General features: G+C 39.1%; 1 protein-coding gene across 2 annotated transcripts; it reads left to right on the plus strand.

Moving 5' to 3' along the window:
• Positions 1 to 1,921: 1,921 nt before the first annotated feature.
• Positions 1,922 to 3,365, plus strand: LOC147630055 (uncharacterized). 2 transcript variants are annotated; one of them, XM_086810911.1, is made up of 3 exons: positions 1,922 to 2,203; positions 2,274 to 2,395; positions 2,995 to 3,365. In XM_086810911.1, exons 1-3 carry the CDS (start codon positions 2,036 to 2,038, stop codon positions 3,098 to 3,100), a joined length of 396 nt encoding a protein of 131 aa, XP_086667037.1. In that variant the 5' UTR covers positions 1,922 to 2,035; the 3' UTR covers positions 3,101 to 3,365. The 2 variants fall into 2 exon arrangements, with proteins under 2 accessions (XP_086667037.1, XP_086667038.1); XM_086810912.1 differs by having other exon boundaries at positions 2,998 to 3,365.
• The last annotated feature ends 8,933 nt before the right edge of the window (positions 3,366 to 12,298 follow it).

Raw genomic sequence — 12,298 nt, forward strand, 5'->3', positions numbered from 1 at the left:
AACAAATAATCCTTTAGTCCTTTAAATCCATCCCAAATAAGATTAAATACCAAAATTATTATATGTGCTTGATATATATCTTCCAATAATCTAAGATATAATTTTTCACATACTTCACAAAAATCAAGACTATTATAACTATCTTGAGGCTCTTTTTATGTCTATTATGACTATTTTGAGCCTCTTTAAAGTGAAAAAATGCACACCATAGATGTATGGTAGCTAAGAGCACATAAGTAATTGTGATGTTTTCGGTTCATACACCATCTTGATTCTCAAAATTTTATAAATTCTCTTAATTTGGATTATTTTTATTTTACTATGTTATTACTATATGATTTTTATTTCTGTAAAAGAAATGTATGCATGACGAGATTCTATACCATGATTTACTATGGTGAGTGTGCAAGCACAACAACTTTAATAAATTTCATCACAAACGACATAAATTTATTGTAATATATTTATAAATTAAGCTTAATTTGATAAATTACTTTTCGTAAGGGAGGAATCAAAAGATCAAACATATGGATCTCATTTTTGGTTACGTTTTTGAATGCCCACGTATCTTTTAAAAACTCTAGCTCTTTCAAAATTTACTCTCATAGCCTCACATTCAAAAATAAATTCAAGTGAATGCATTTTAATCAAAATGAATACTTGTTTAGTGCATTCTTCAATATAATGGACACTTATCTTATTTTGCATCTCTTAAAATTTACACCTTGGGTAGCCCCAAAAGTTGCACCATTGTTATATAATAAGGTTCTACTCACACTATTGTTATATAATAAGCTTCTACTCACATTTGAAGGATTGTTTTCTATAATCAAGATATTATAAATACAAACATAATGGCATCTTGACATTGCTTGACCAATTTATTCAAAGCACCTAATATCCAAATACTGGAAGAGTCTTTATAAATCTTATTTAGTATTAGGGTGCATGTGGGGGCTCTAGGGAAAAAGTTATTGGTAGAGATCATAGGGGCCCTTGTGTGACAACAACTCCCTCTCTTTGTTGCAATAATCAATGAGGTTGAATGGTGGAAATCACAAAAGCATTACTTTTTTGGTAAGTGGGCTTTGATATTTTGACAAGGATCATATTTTACACTTATGAGTTTTTCCAAAAATGTATGGCTAAGCCAGACCAATGATGACTATATCTCCTTTGCACACGTACTTCTCTTTTAATGATTATAAAAATTTTGGTAGGAGGCATGCATTATATGATAAAAGAGAATGTATAAATTGGTACATGTCAACACATGAAGGTGTGATGAACACGATTAATTCAAAGTGGGGCTCACAAGTAGCAAAGGTGACAAGATCATGGCAAACATTGATATACCAAAAAACATTTGAAAGAAGGGAAGGGAGAAGAAAAAAGGATGTAGAAAAGGGGGAGGGAAGGAAGAAGAGTGGACGAAGAAGGGAAGGGGGGCCATGGAGAAGAGATATTTATGAGACATGTAGAGGCGCTCTCCACACTTGCAAACAACCAATTGATCACATGCTTTGTATTTTGATGCTGTATCCACCTTGCTTAGAACAATGAGGTCCTACAAGTTCACTTGGCATGCCAACCATGGAGGGATGTGTTTTGACATGATGAGAATGGGGTCCTATAAAGTGTGAACATGATCCTACCGAACGAGAGAGGGACACGAGCGCTTCTTGAGAATCAATCAGGGTGATTACAGCAACGCGAAGAGGAGAAAAATAAGGAGCTAGGAGAGCTACAAAAAACACTTGCTTTATTCTATAAATAGGGATGGGTGTGGTGGTGGAAAGTGGGGAAGAAGGTGGTGTAAAGTGGGCAAGAAGATGGTCCCCATGTTGGGTATGACTTAAAACTAGATGGTCCCAATGCTATATATCACGCGTCAATCTGTTCCTCGATGGGCCATCTCCTCACCCCTTTGACCCCTCAAGGAAGCAGGCTTGTAATCCATATTATGATCTGATTTGCTAGCGTGCTTGCTCTCGCTCTCTCTCTCTCTCTCTCTCTTTCGTTGACAATTGTATACATGGCGCAACTATCATGTTGTTGCCCCATCTCCCCCATGGCTCAGCCCTGCAACCCCTTGCGAAGCTCCAGCTCGCTCTCCTTCGTGGTGCCATCCCCTCCCAAAGTCCTCTCCTGCAGCAGCAGATCGACACTTGTTTCCTCCACAAAGAAGAGAGAAACAGCTCTGGTAAGTCGCCGCGCAGCATTTGCAGGCAGCAGCAAATACGCATGTGTGGTAATCTGAGCATCGTTTGCAGGTGTTCTCGGACGAGTCCAAAGGAATCGTGTGCTATCGTGGCGAGACCGGTGAAATCACCTGCGAGGGGCTAGATGAGGGCCCCTACTTCCACCCTACCTTCCAAGAGGATTATCCAACAAGGTACTCGCTTAACCATTTTAATAACCTTCATCAGCTTAATAACCTTAATCAGCTTAATAACCTTCATCAGCTTATTAACCTTAATTCATGAGTCTTGGGGGCTGAAGAAGTTTTCACATACTAGATAATACCCCCATAAGATTTGGGTCATATCGGGCGTGGGGACAATAGCCTAGTGGTCGACAAGCTAGAAGGTGACAATAGCCTAGTGGTCGAGCTAGAAAGTCGTTAGCACACTGACCGGAACGTAAGGTCGATTCGAGCTCACCCCTCCCCCCCCCCCCCCACTCCACCAAGGGGTGGATTCAAAAGAGTGTGTCAGTAAATGTGGCAATGTCACTAGAGAAGGTTAATTTTACAATGGATTCAAGCATCCATGTTGATTACAAAGCTATAAATTAAAGTCCCTATAAGTACACTTGTGTAAGTTGCACAAATTTATTTGAGTGTGTAATGGCATTCCCTTCTAGCATTTCCAACTTGCATTAAGTCTTTGATCATATGCATTTTTGTTAATGATTCTCTTCCATTACAAGTTTATTGCAATGCATAAGTTTGTGAGTTGTAAGTTATTCTTGTATCTTTTTTGAATCTTACAGCAACAACTCATTGAGTCAAATGTGGAATTTTCAACCATCAAGAAGCATATGGACTCTTTTTACTGAGGATTTCATGACACCAGATTCCTATGAAAGTCTTAATTAAGGATGGCAATGATATATAGATCCATGTAACTTAACTGAACATGCTTGTGTTCTAAACAAAAAAATAACAAATGTAATCTCTAGTGATGAAATGCCTCATATGGTGCAAATAATTATTGAACAGAAGATGTAATGATAATAGCCATGTGGTGGCTTTTCTCACTTTTAACTCCATGTGTAGGGAACTGCCTCATATGGTGCAAATAATTATTGAACACAAGATGTAATAATAATAGCCATGTGGTGATTTTTCTCACCTTTAACTCCATGTGTTATTGAAAATCTTTGCTTATTAAGCAAGATGAGCTAGCTATCTATATGCATACTACATACCCTTAATTTCCAAGCACAAAAGCATACTGTACAACATGATGAGGACGTAGCAGCTCTTATTGCAATGGGAGTACTTCAGGGGCCAATCCTAAAAGCATTGCATCAATCTTTGTTATAATCATATCATCACCTATAACGATGATTATAGCGACACTCTATGCATAATGGAACAAGTTTGTCTCATTCTACCTAATATTTTTTAAATGGAACAAGTTACATTTAGCCCCAAGGCTATCCCATTCTACATACAAATTTTTAAAAGCAAGCAACACCGCACCTTTGATAAATACACAAATGAATCATAACTTAAAGGTCACTTGAGCTTCAAAACAATGCATAGCTTATATTATAATACTGAGGACCTTAGAGCCATTGCAATCCATGTCAACAAGACTCTTAAAAAAATTACAATGTAAATGTGGCCTATGGTGGTAGCCAAGCTCATGTGAGACTATTAATTACCCAGCTTGAGGGGTTGCCATATAAACAAAACTATTAATCTCTCGGCTTGAGGAGTTATTTGTATAATATGTGCAAGCCTATGCTTCTCTTGAGAATGCTCAATGGCTGTCCGTACCTATGCATAGGCAATTTCCAAGTCCTTGACATATTCGAGTGTGATTTTTGAGGGAGCTTGGTGGAGGGAGCTTTTCTTGGCTTTCCTCTCTCTCTACTTGAACTATCTCTCTTTAACTATTGGTACCACCATAGGCAATTTCCAAGTCCTTGACATATTCGAGTGTGATTTTTGAGGGAGCTTTTCTTGGCTTTCCTCTCTCTCTATTTGAACTATCTCTCTTTAACTATTGCTACCACCATCTCCGCCCAGCCCAGCCCACCCTTCCTCTCTCTCCTCTCCACCCTCTTCCCTCTCTCTCTCTCTTCTTCTCTCACACTCCCTCTCTCTCTATCCTTCTGTCACACTCACCCTCCCTCTCTCTCCTCTCCCTTTCTCTCTCCCTCTCTCTCCTTCTCCCACCCTACTTCTCTCTCATCTCTCCCACCCTCCCTCTCTCTCCTCTCCCTCTCTCCCGCCCTCCCTCTCTCTCCTTCTCCCACCCTCCCTCTCTCTCCTTCTCCCTCTCTCCCGCCCTCCCTCTCTCTCCTCTCCCGCCCTCCCTCTCTCTCCTTCTCCCACCCTCCCTCTCTCTCATCTCTCCCACCCTCCCTTTTGCCCTACCACCCTCCCTTCTCTCCTTCTCCTACCCTCTTCCCTATCTCTCTCTCTCTCTCCTTGTCGTCCCACACTACCCTCTCTCTCCTGCCCCTTTCTTCCTTTCTCTCTCCCACCCTCCCTCTGTCTCATCTCTTCCACCCTCCCTTTTGCTCTCCCACCCTTCCTTCTCTCCTTCTCTCTCTCTCTCTCTCTCTCTCTCTCTCTCTCTCTCCCCTTGTCATCCCACACTATCCTCGCTCTCTTTCTCCCATTCTCTTCCCGCCCTTTCACTCTCCCACACTCCCTCTCTCTCCTTGTTGTACCACCCTCCCTCCCTCTCCTTGTCGTACCACCCTCCCTATACATAATCTCTTCATCCAGATGTTATTACATGTGGATGTTATTGTATCTGGATGTTATTATATGTGTGAGGTCCCGCTGCACCCTCTGCGCACCGGATTCTCGGATGGTAGCAGCGGAAGTAAATATCTGTTACCCTGGGCAGGGTTTCTCCCTTGGGGCCTCGCCCTCGAATGTCCGGGCACGAGACTAAGCTGGTGGGTCCTTCCAAAAACCGAAACCGGGAAAATTTTCCATGCTCGGAAAGCGGGGACGATTCTACCATTTTTTATTTTATTTAATAAATTTTCCTAACGAGGTCAAGGTACTAAACTAACTTTCATCTGATAAAACCAGATATAGAAGGGAAACTATTACAGACTTAACTTGAAAGAATCAATGCTTTTTTCCTGATTGAATCAGGAACAGCCGTTGATTTATTCTTTAGAGAAGTCTTCAGGATTCTAATTAACTACTTGATTTCTAAGCGTATCCCTATTAATCAATTTTATTATTAAAACTCTACTGATTCCAGCAGCCTAACCCCATCCGACCCATGGGTTATCCACCACCCAACCACTGCAATAGCGGAACCAATCAAGTACTCACCCACCCATAATTGAATGCCTTTCTTAACTTTTGCTTTACAAAACAGATACGCACACACTTCTCTTTAAACTTTAACTTATAAAACAATCCATTGACAACAATTACAGGTTACACATGTCATAACTCAAAATTTCCATCGAGTCTTTGTTTTTCACAAAACATTATCACTCTGGACTCTCCCGTTGAGACCTGCAGGTCAACAATGAGATCCAGTAACAGATTACAATAAACATTGGTCTATCATATAGTATCTTCCTCGACATACGCATGGATGTCCTTGGCACCGCAAGCCCGTGCATCTCCTGGTCAGAACCCTCCAGGATCCTCCTTAGGTGTCCTGGCACTTCACCTAGGGACCGCTTCGTCGGCCCTCATCCATTGTACCGGAAGCTCACCATTTTAACCATACCGTGGGCAGGCTTTGCCGCGTGAGCTATCCCTCGAACACTCCCCGCCAGCAGCGCTGTTGCAACCGAACTTCCCTTAGAAAAACACATATACCAAATGCTCCCTCTAGCATTCTGGCGTAAGACAGTCTTTTAAGTAAACAGGGTTTCTATGCAAGTTTTCAGTTTAGATTTTGTTTGAAAACCATGAATAATCTTAAATCCGTATCCCAATATTTCTAGATCCAGGTCTGAATTCCAGATAGAATTCCTCAAATTCTGATAACTTGATCCTCAGATCAAATTCAAAAGTCTTAACTTAGTTTCAGATTCGGTGGGGGATTTGAGTACTTTTTCTTGAACTGGGCACATCGTCATTGATTGAAATTATCGAAGAAATTAGGTCTTGGTCAATAGTTTGAATCAGAGTTTGGGTCTGGAAAGGTTCCTCCTAAACTATCTTTCTCGAAAGGTACTATTTCACTTTCTCTTTTTCTAAATTTCGTTCGACGAATATTTACTTACAGATTTCTAAAACATGAATTTCTTATGAGGAATAAAATAGTCATTTATCTCGATCTCCGACTTCGATAGTTTAATTGAACTTTCTCATTACCATCTTAGTGAATATGAAACGGTAGTATTTCTTCTCATAGATTATCTACTTATTCATTTTTTTAATTTTTGTGAAAATTAAATAGAGGATTAAGGAGAATCCTTATTTAATTATAAAGATTCTATATGTATCTATTTATGCATAAAATCTATTTCTGATGAAAGTCACACTTTTATCATCATAAAAATCATTTATGTTGAAAATCGCTCTTTTATCAAGAAAGAGTTTCTTTTATGCATATGTTTATGTATATAAAGCATTTATTATGAAAATCACTCTTTTAATATAAAAGAATTTCTTTTATGCATATGTTTATGTATAAAAATCATTTATGATGAAATTCACACTTTTGATATAAAAAGTGTTTATGCATATGTTTATGCATAAAAATCATTTATGATGAAAATCACTCTTTTAATATAAAAGAATTTCTTTTATGCATATGGTTATGCATAAAAAATCATTTATGATGAAATTCACACTTTTGATATAAAAAAATATCTTTTATGCATATGTTTATGCATAAAAATCATTTATGATGAAAATCACACTTTTGATATAAAAAATATCTTTTATGCATAAAATTATTTATGATGAAAATCACACTTTTAATAAAAAAAATTATTCTTTTATGCATACTTTTATGCATAGAAATCAATAATGATAAAAGTAACACTTTTATAATTAAAAAATAATCTTTTATATGCATACTTTTATGCATGAAAATCAAATATGATAAAAGTAACACTTTTATAATAAAAAATATTCTTTTATGCATACATTTATGCATAAAAATCAATAATGATAAAAGTAACACTTTTATAGTAAAAATAAATTTCTTTTATGCATCCTCTTATGCAGAAAAATCAATAGAAGAGAGAGGGAAAAAGCCTTTCGATCAAGGCATATCGTCCATTTATCACTTCAAACAATCATAAAAATTAGGGAAGCATAAAAATCAATAAGAAAATTACAAGATCTCTACTTACATAATTTCTTGGAGCTTTCCTTTGGCGGCTTAATGGTTTGAGGGTTCTACTCTTGTTTGTGATAAGAGTGGCCACTAATCTTTGGAAGAGGAAAATGTCAAAAAACTAGTGAATTATTAATAAATTCACAGTTCTTGGCCTGGGAGGAGTAGAGTAACAGTGCATAAACACTATTATTTTTCAACAAAGAGGGAGGCTTCTATTTATACGAAAAATTGAGCTCCTAATCCAAAAAACTGATTCTAGAATTTTCCAAATCAGTTTGCTCAATTTTTGACCATTTTTAGGTTAGTTGAGCTAACTTTTTGGAACTAGACTTGACTTAGGAGAGAGGAGAGATGAAATATCTCAATTTTTGAAGATTTAAAACTCAATTGTACATGTGAAGTAGGTGCCTCATTCATGAGGGGGGAATCCCCATTGTGAGGTGTCAAAAATCCATTTTTTAAGCTTTTCCTTTGGTCCTTAGTCCACTCTTCATCTTATGTGAGTATTTACTCATTTTTGGGGGTGATTTTCTTTATTTCTTCTATTTATCTTCTTCATACATTTGGATGAATTTGATTGGCCTTTCAAAACCTTAATTTGAAATTTTTTAAAAATCTGGACCCCTAGGATAAGGCCTCTTAAATAAATTATACTTAATTTCTAATGCACCTTCTGAAAATCTTTTTGAACTTCTGTTTCGGGGAAACTTATTTTAATAAGAAGAGATATTTTTCTATCCAAAAATATTCAAAATCTAAATATTCTCTCTCTAGAATATTTTCTCTCTCTAGGCCAAAACAGGTAGAAACAAGATCGTTTATATTTCTGAAGAGGGAATTGATTACAAGGGAAGATGCTGGACATCTTGAGAGGCTGGGGAGGAATCGTACATTCTCTCCCACTTGAAAAATGCGAGATGTCCTCATCTCGCAAACTAGGGGTAATCTCGCAACAGATCGGCTTCTTTCTCCTAGGTGGCATCTTCAAAAGGATAGAACGTCCATGTGACCAATAATTCTCTTAGAATTTTATTCCTGAGAATCTTTTCTTGAACATCAAGGATTTCTTCAAGTTGGAGTTCCATCTGCCCTTGGGTTGAAGAAGTTAAGATTTCATCATCAAGCACATGATTAGGGCTTGGTATATACTTTTTAAGAAGGCTGACATGAAATACATTACGTACTTTGAGATGAGGAGGCAGAAGAAGCTCGTAGGCTAAGTCACCTACTTTCTTTGTAATCAGATATGGCCCACAATATCTGGGGGATAACTTCTTGTACTTCCCAGGAGATGGAGAACTTCTTTTGGGACGTACTCGAATAAAGACCATATCTGCTTCTTCGAATTCTCTGTCTGTCCTCTTCTTATCTGCATACTGCTTCTGGCTATCCTGGGCAACTTTTATATCTTTACGAATTGCCTGCATTTTTTGCTCCATGTCATCAAGCATCTGTCTGGACATTTCGACCCTAATCATTGGGTCGGACCAAGTTAATGGAGTTAAGCAATCTTGTCCATACAAAGCTTTGAAAGGGCTCATCTTATAGCATTATAGGCGAACTCGACTAGGTGCAGATAGCTTAGCCACTTCTTGGGTTCCCTGCGACGACAGCATGACCGAAGTATGTCTTCGATTACTTGGTTTACCCTTTCTGTTTGACCATCGGTCTCAGGGTGGTAAGTTGTGCTGCTGAGATCCAAGAAAGTTCCTACTGCTTCAAAAAATGCAGTCCAGAATCTTGATGTGAATTTGGGGTCTCGATCACTTACTATTCTTCTGGGTAGGCCATGCAATCTGAAGATTTTCTTGAGAAACACTCTGGCCACATCCATTGCAGTGTAGGTTTCTTTTACTGGAATCAGATGGGCAACTTTGGTTAATCTATCAACAACTACCACGAAGATGGAGTAATAAAATCCATACTGATACATTTCCACTTCATCTGGGGAATGTCTAAAGGATGTAACTTCCCAGGCATTTTTACTCTCTCGGCCTTGACTTTCTAACAGGTCAGACATTCACGTACATGATTAAACACATTCCTTTTTAGACCCGGCCAAAAGAAGCTTTTCTTCACAGACATGTAGGTTTTGATGAAACCTAGATGTCCTGCAATAAGACTGTCATGGGCTTCATTCAGAATTTGACTCTTAGTTCCCTCATCATTGGGAATACATAGCCTGCGATTATAATACATAATTCCATCATCCAGGCTATACCCTTGGACTTGGTTCAACTCCTGTGGAGTTTTGCTTTCGTATGATAAGTAGGGTAGCAATAGGGCCAAAGAATCTGTCCTGCATGATCTTCTCTCTTGCTTCAATAATCAAGGGATTTGACACTATAGTAATTGCAAGCAAGGAGGCTTTTGTGCTGAGGGCATTTGCTATCACATTTTCTTTGCCTGGGCGATACTTGATTTCAAAATCAAGTTCCTGCAGGGTCTGCATCCACCTTCTTTGGCGCATGTTGAGATCCTTCTGAGTGAAGATCCACTTTAAGCTCTGATGACCAGTCTCATCAAAGTGAATCTTTGACCCAGTAGGTAATGTCTCCACAATTTTAGAGCATATACTACTGAAAGTAGTTCCAAGTCATGGATAGCATAATTCCTCTCATGCGTTCAGAGTTTTCGGGATTCATAGGCCACTGCATGACCTTCCTGCATGAGTGCACCTCCCAGGGCAAAACCACTGGCATCAGTTACTACTTCAAAGGGTAGAGAGAAATCTGGAAGCTTCAGAATGGGATTGGTTACCAAGGCGATCTTTAGCTTATCAAAGGCACTCTGGCACCTAGCAGACCATTGAAATGGGATATTCTTCTTGAGAAGATTAGTCAGCGGGGAAGCTATGAGAGCATACTTTGGTATAAAAATTCTATACCAACTAATCAATCCCAAGAATCCTTTGACTTCTTCACTGTCTTTGGTTCAGGCCAATCTATGACTGCTTGGGCTTTTGCGGAATCTGGAGAAATTTCATCTTTTGATACTAGAAAGCCCAAGTATTCAACATGGTCGGTGGAGAAAGTGCATTTGCTCTTTTTGGCAAAGAGTTGATGCTTCCTTAGAATCTCGAGAACTTTTCTAACATGAGCTTCATGGTCAGTTGCATTCTTTGAGTAAATCAGAATATCATCAAAGAAAACAAGAATAAAATCATCCAAGTATTCTCTGAGAATGTCTTGCATTAAGCGATTGAATATAGCTGGGGCATTTGTCAATCCAAACGGCGTGACAGTGAATTCATAATGCCCATACTGAGTATTGATGGGACTGTCTTCGAGATATCTTGCTCATTAATCCTGATATGATAATACCTTGATTTGAGATCTATCTTTGTAAAGATCTGGGCTCCACTTAGCCTGTCCAGAAGCTCATCAATTCTGGAGATAGGATACTTATTCTTAACGGTCAATTGATTTAGACCTCTGTAGTCCACACAGAGTCTTAGTCTTCCATCTTTCTTTTTCTGAAAGAGAACTGGCGCACCCCAAGGTGAAACATTGGGTCTTACAAACCCTTGTTCCAATAGCTGTCTAAGTTGTTCCTTGAGTTTGATGGCTTCAGAAACTGGCATTTTGTACGTGCACAGGGCTACTGTTGGCTGAGATCGAGGGGTCAATTCTATCACATGATCTACTTCCCGAATTGGAGGCATCTCTATTAATTCTGTTGGGAATAAATCATCATATTCACTTAACCATTCAGGCTCTTTAGCTTTTGACTTTGAGTCTACCGGATTCATTTTGACAAGATAAATGCGCTGCTTCTTTCTAAGTCCTTTTAGTAACTTAGAAGCCTTTACTAACTACAGACTTGGGGATCCTGAAATTCCGGTTCCTTGAACTTTGTTTCCGTGAAGGTCTCACGGACGGAAATGGTTCCATTATGACAATGAATGTCAGCTTGATTTTTCTGGAGCCAATCCATTCCAAGGATCCCATCAAAAACTCCCAAAGGTATAACTCTGAACTGACAGTCAGTTAAAGTCCCATCTAGATGGAACTGAATACGATCTGTCTCAAGGTGAGTGAAAAGAATCTTCCCACTTGCCAATTCAACTTGCATAGGTTTCCCTGATTTCTGATCTAAGACTAGCTTACGCAAGCATCCAGAGGAAATGAAAGAATGAGTACTGCCTGAATCAATCAAAAGCTTAAAAGGCTTACCCTGATACTCAGCTGGATTATTGATGACGGAGAATTGATGATTTGGCCCTTGATTTTCAATTGCTGCATAAATCTGGTCTCTTTCTTCTTCCACTACTTCTGCTATTGTGACTGCTCTGGCTGCTGCGGTTTGAGGCTGAACTCTTTCTCTTTGGTTGCCCTAGTTCTGGGAAGGAGTTCTGAGGCTACTCTAGACAGAGACAGACGGCTGAGCTGGAGTTCTCCTGGGATTTCCCTGATTCTGGCACGGGGGACCCTGATTGGACTGATAAGAAGGAGTTTGTGTTGGAACTCTGGAACCCTGGCTTCCTTGGCCCACAGAAGGAGATGGGCAATCCTTGAGTTGGTGCCCCAGACCTTGACATCCGAAGCATCTGTTCTCGCTTCGAAGGTCTTCTCTTTGCATTTTGAAGAGAGCCGGAGTTCCAGAGAATGTACTTCGGGGGAAAGGTCTTCCTTCATTTCTAAAGCTTCTTGTCTCCACATTCTGATCAGGACCTTGGAATCTCTTTGGAGGCGGAAAGTTGGAAGAACTTTCCGGCGTCTGAAATCTCTTGAAGGATGAGGGAGCTGGCTTTGGCGGAACTTTTACGATGAAGGCTTTGGCAA

Source organism: Cibotium barometz, chromosome 17 (genome assembly GCF_041138505.1).
Source record: "Cibotium barometz isolate CiBa-2024 chromosome 17, ASM4113850v1, whole genome shotgun sequence".
In the NCBI taxonomy this organism is placed as follows: domain Eukaryota; kingdom Viridiplantae; phylum Streptophyta; class Polypodiopsida; order Cyatheales; family Cibotiaceae; genus Cibotium; species Cibotium barometz.

Bases quoted from the DNA above. Each gene is read 5' to 3' on its own strand.
- LOC147630055 (XM_086810911.1), top strand. From the start codon at position 2,036: ATGGCGCAACTATCATGTTGTTGCCCCATCTCCCCCATGGCTCAGCCC. The intron at 2,204-2,273 runs GTAAGTCGCCGC...CATCGTTTGCAG, and splicing joins AGAAGAGAGAAACAGCTCTG to GTGTTCTCGGACGAGTCCAA. The intron at 2,396-2,994 runs GTACTCGCTTAA...TGAATCTTACAG, and splicing joins CAAGAGGATTATCCAACAAG to CAACAACTCATTGAGTCAAA.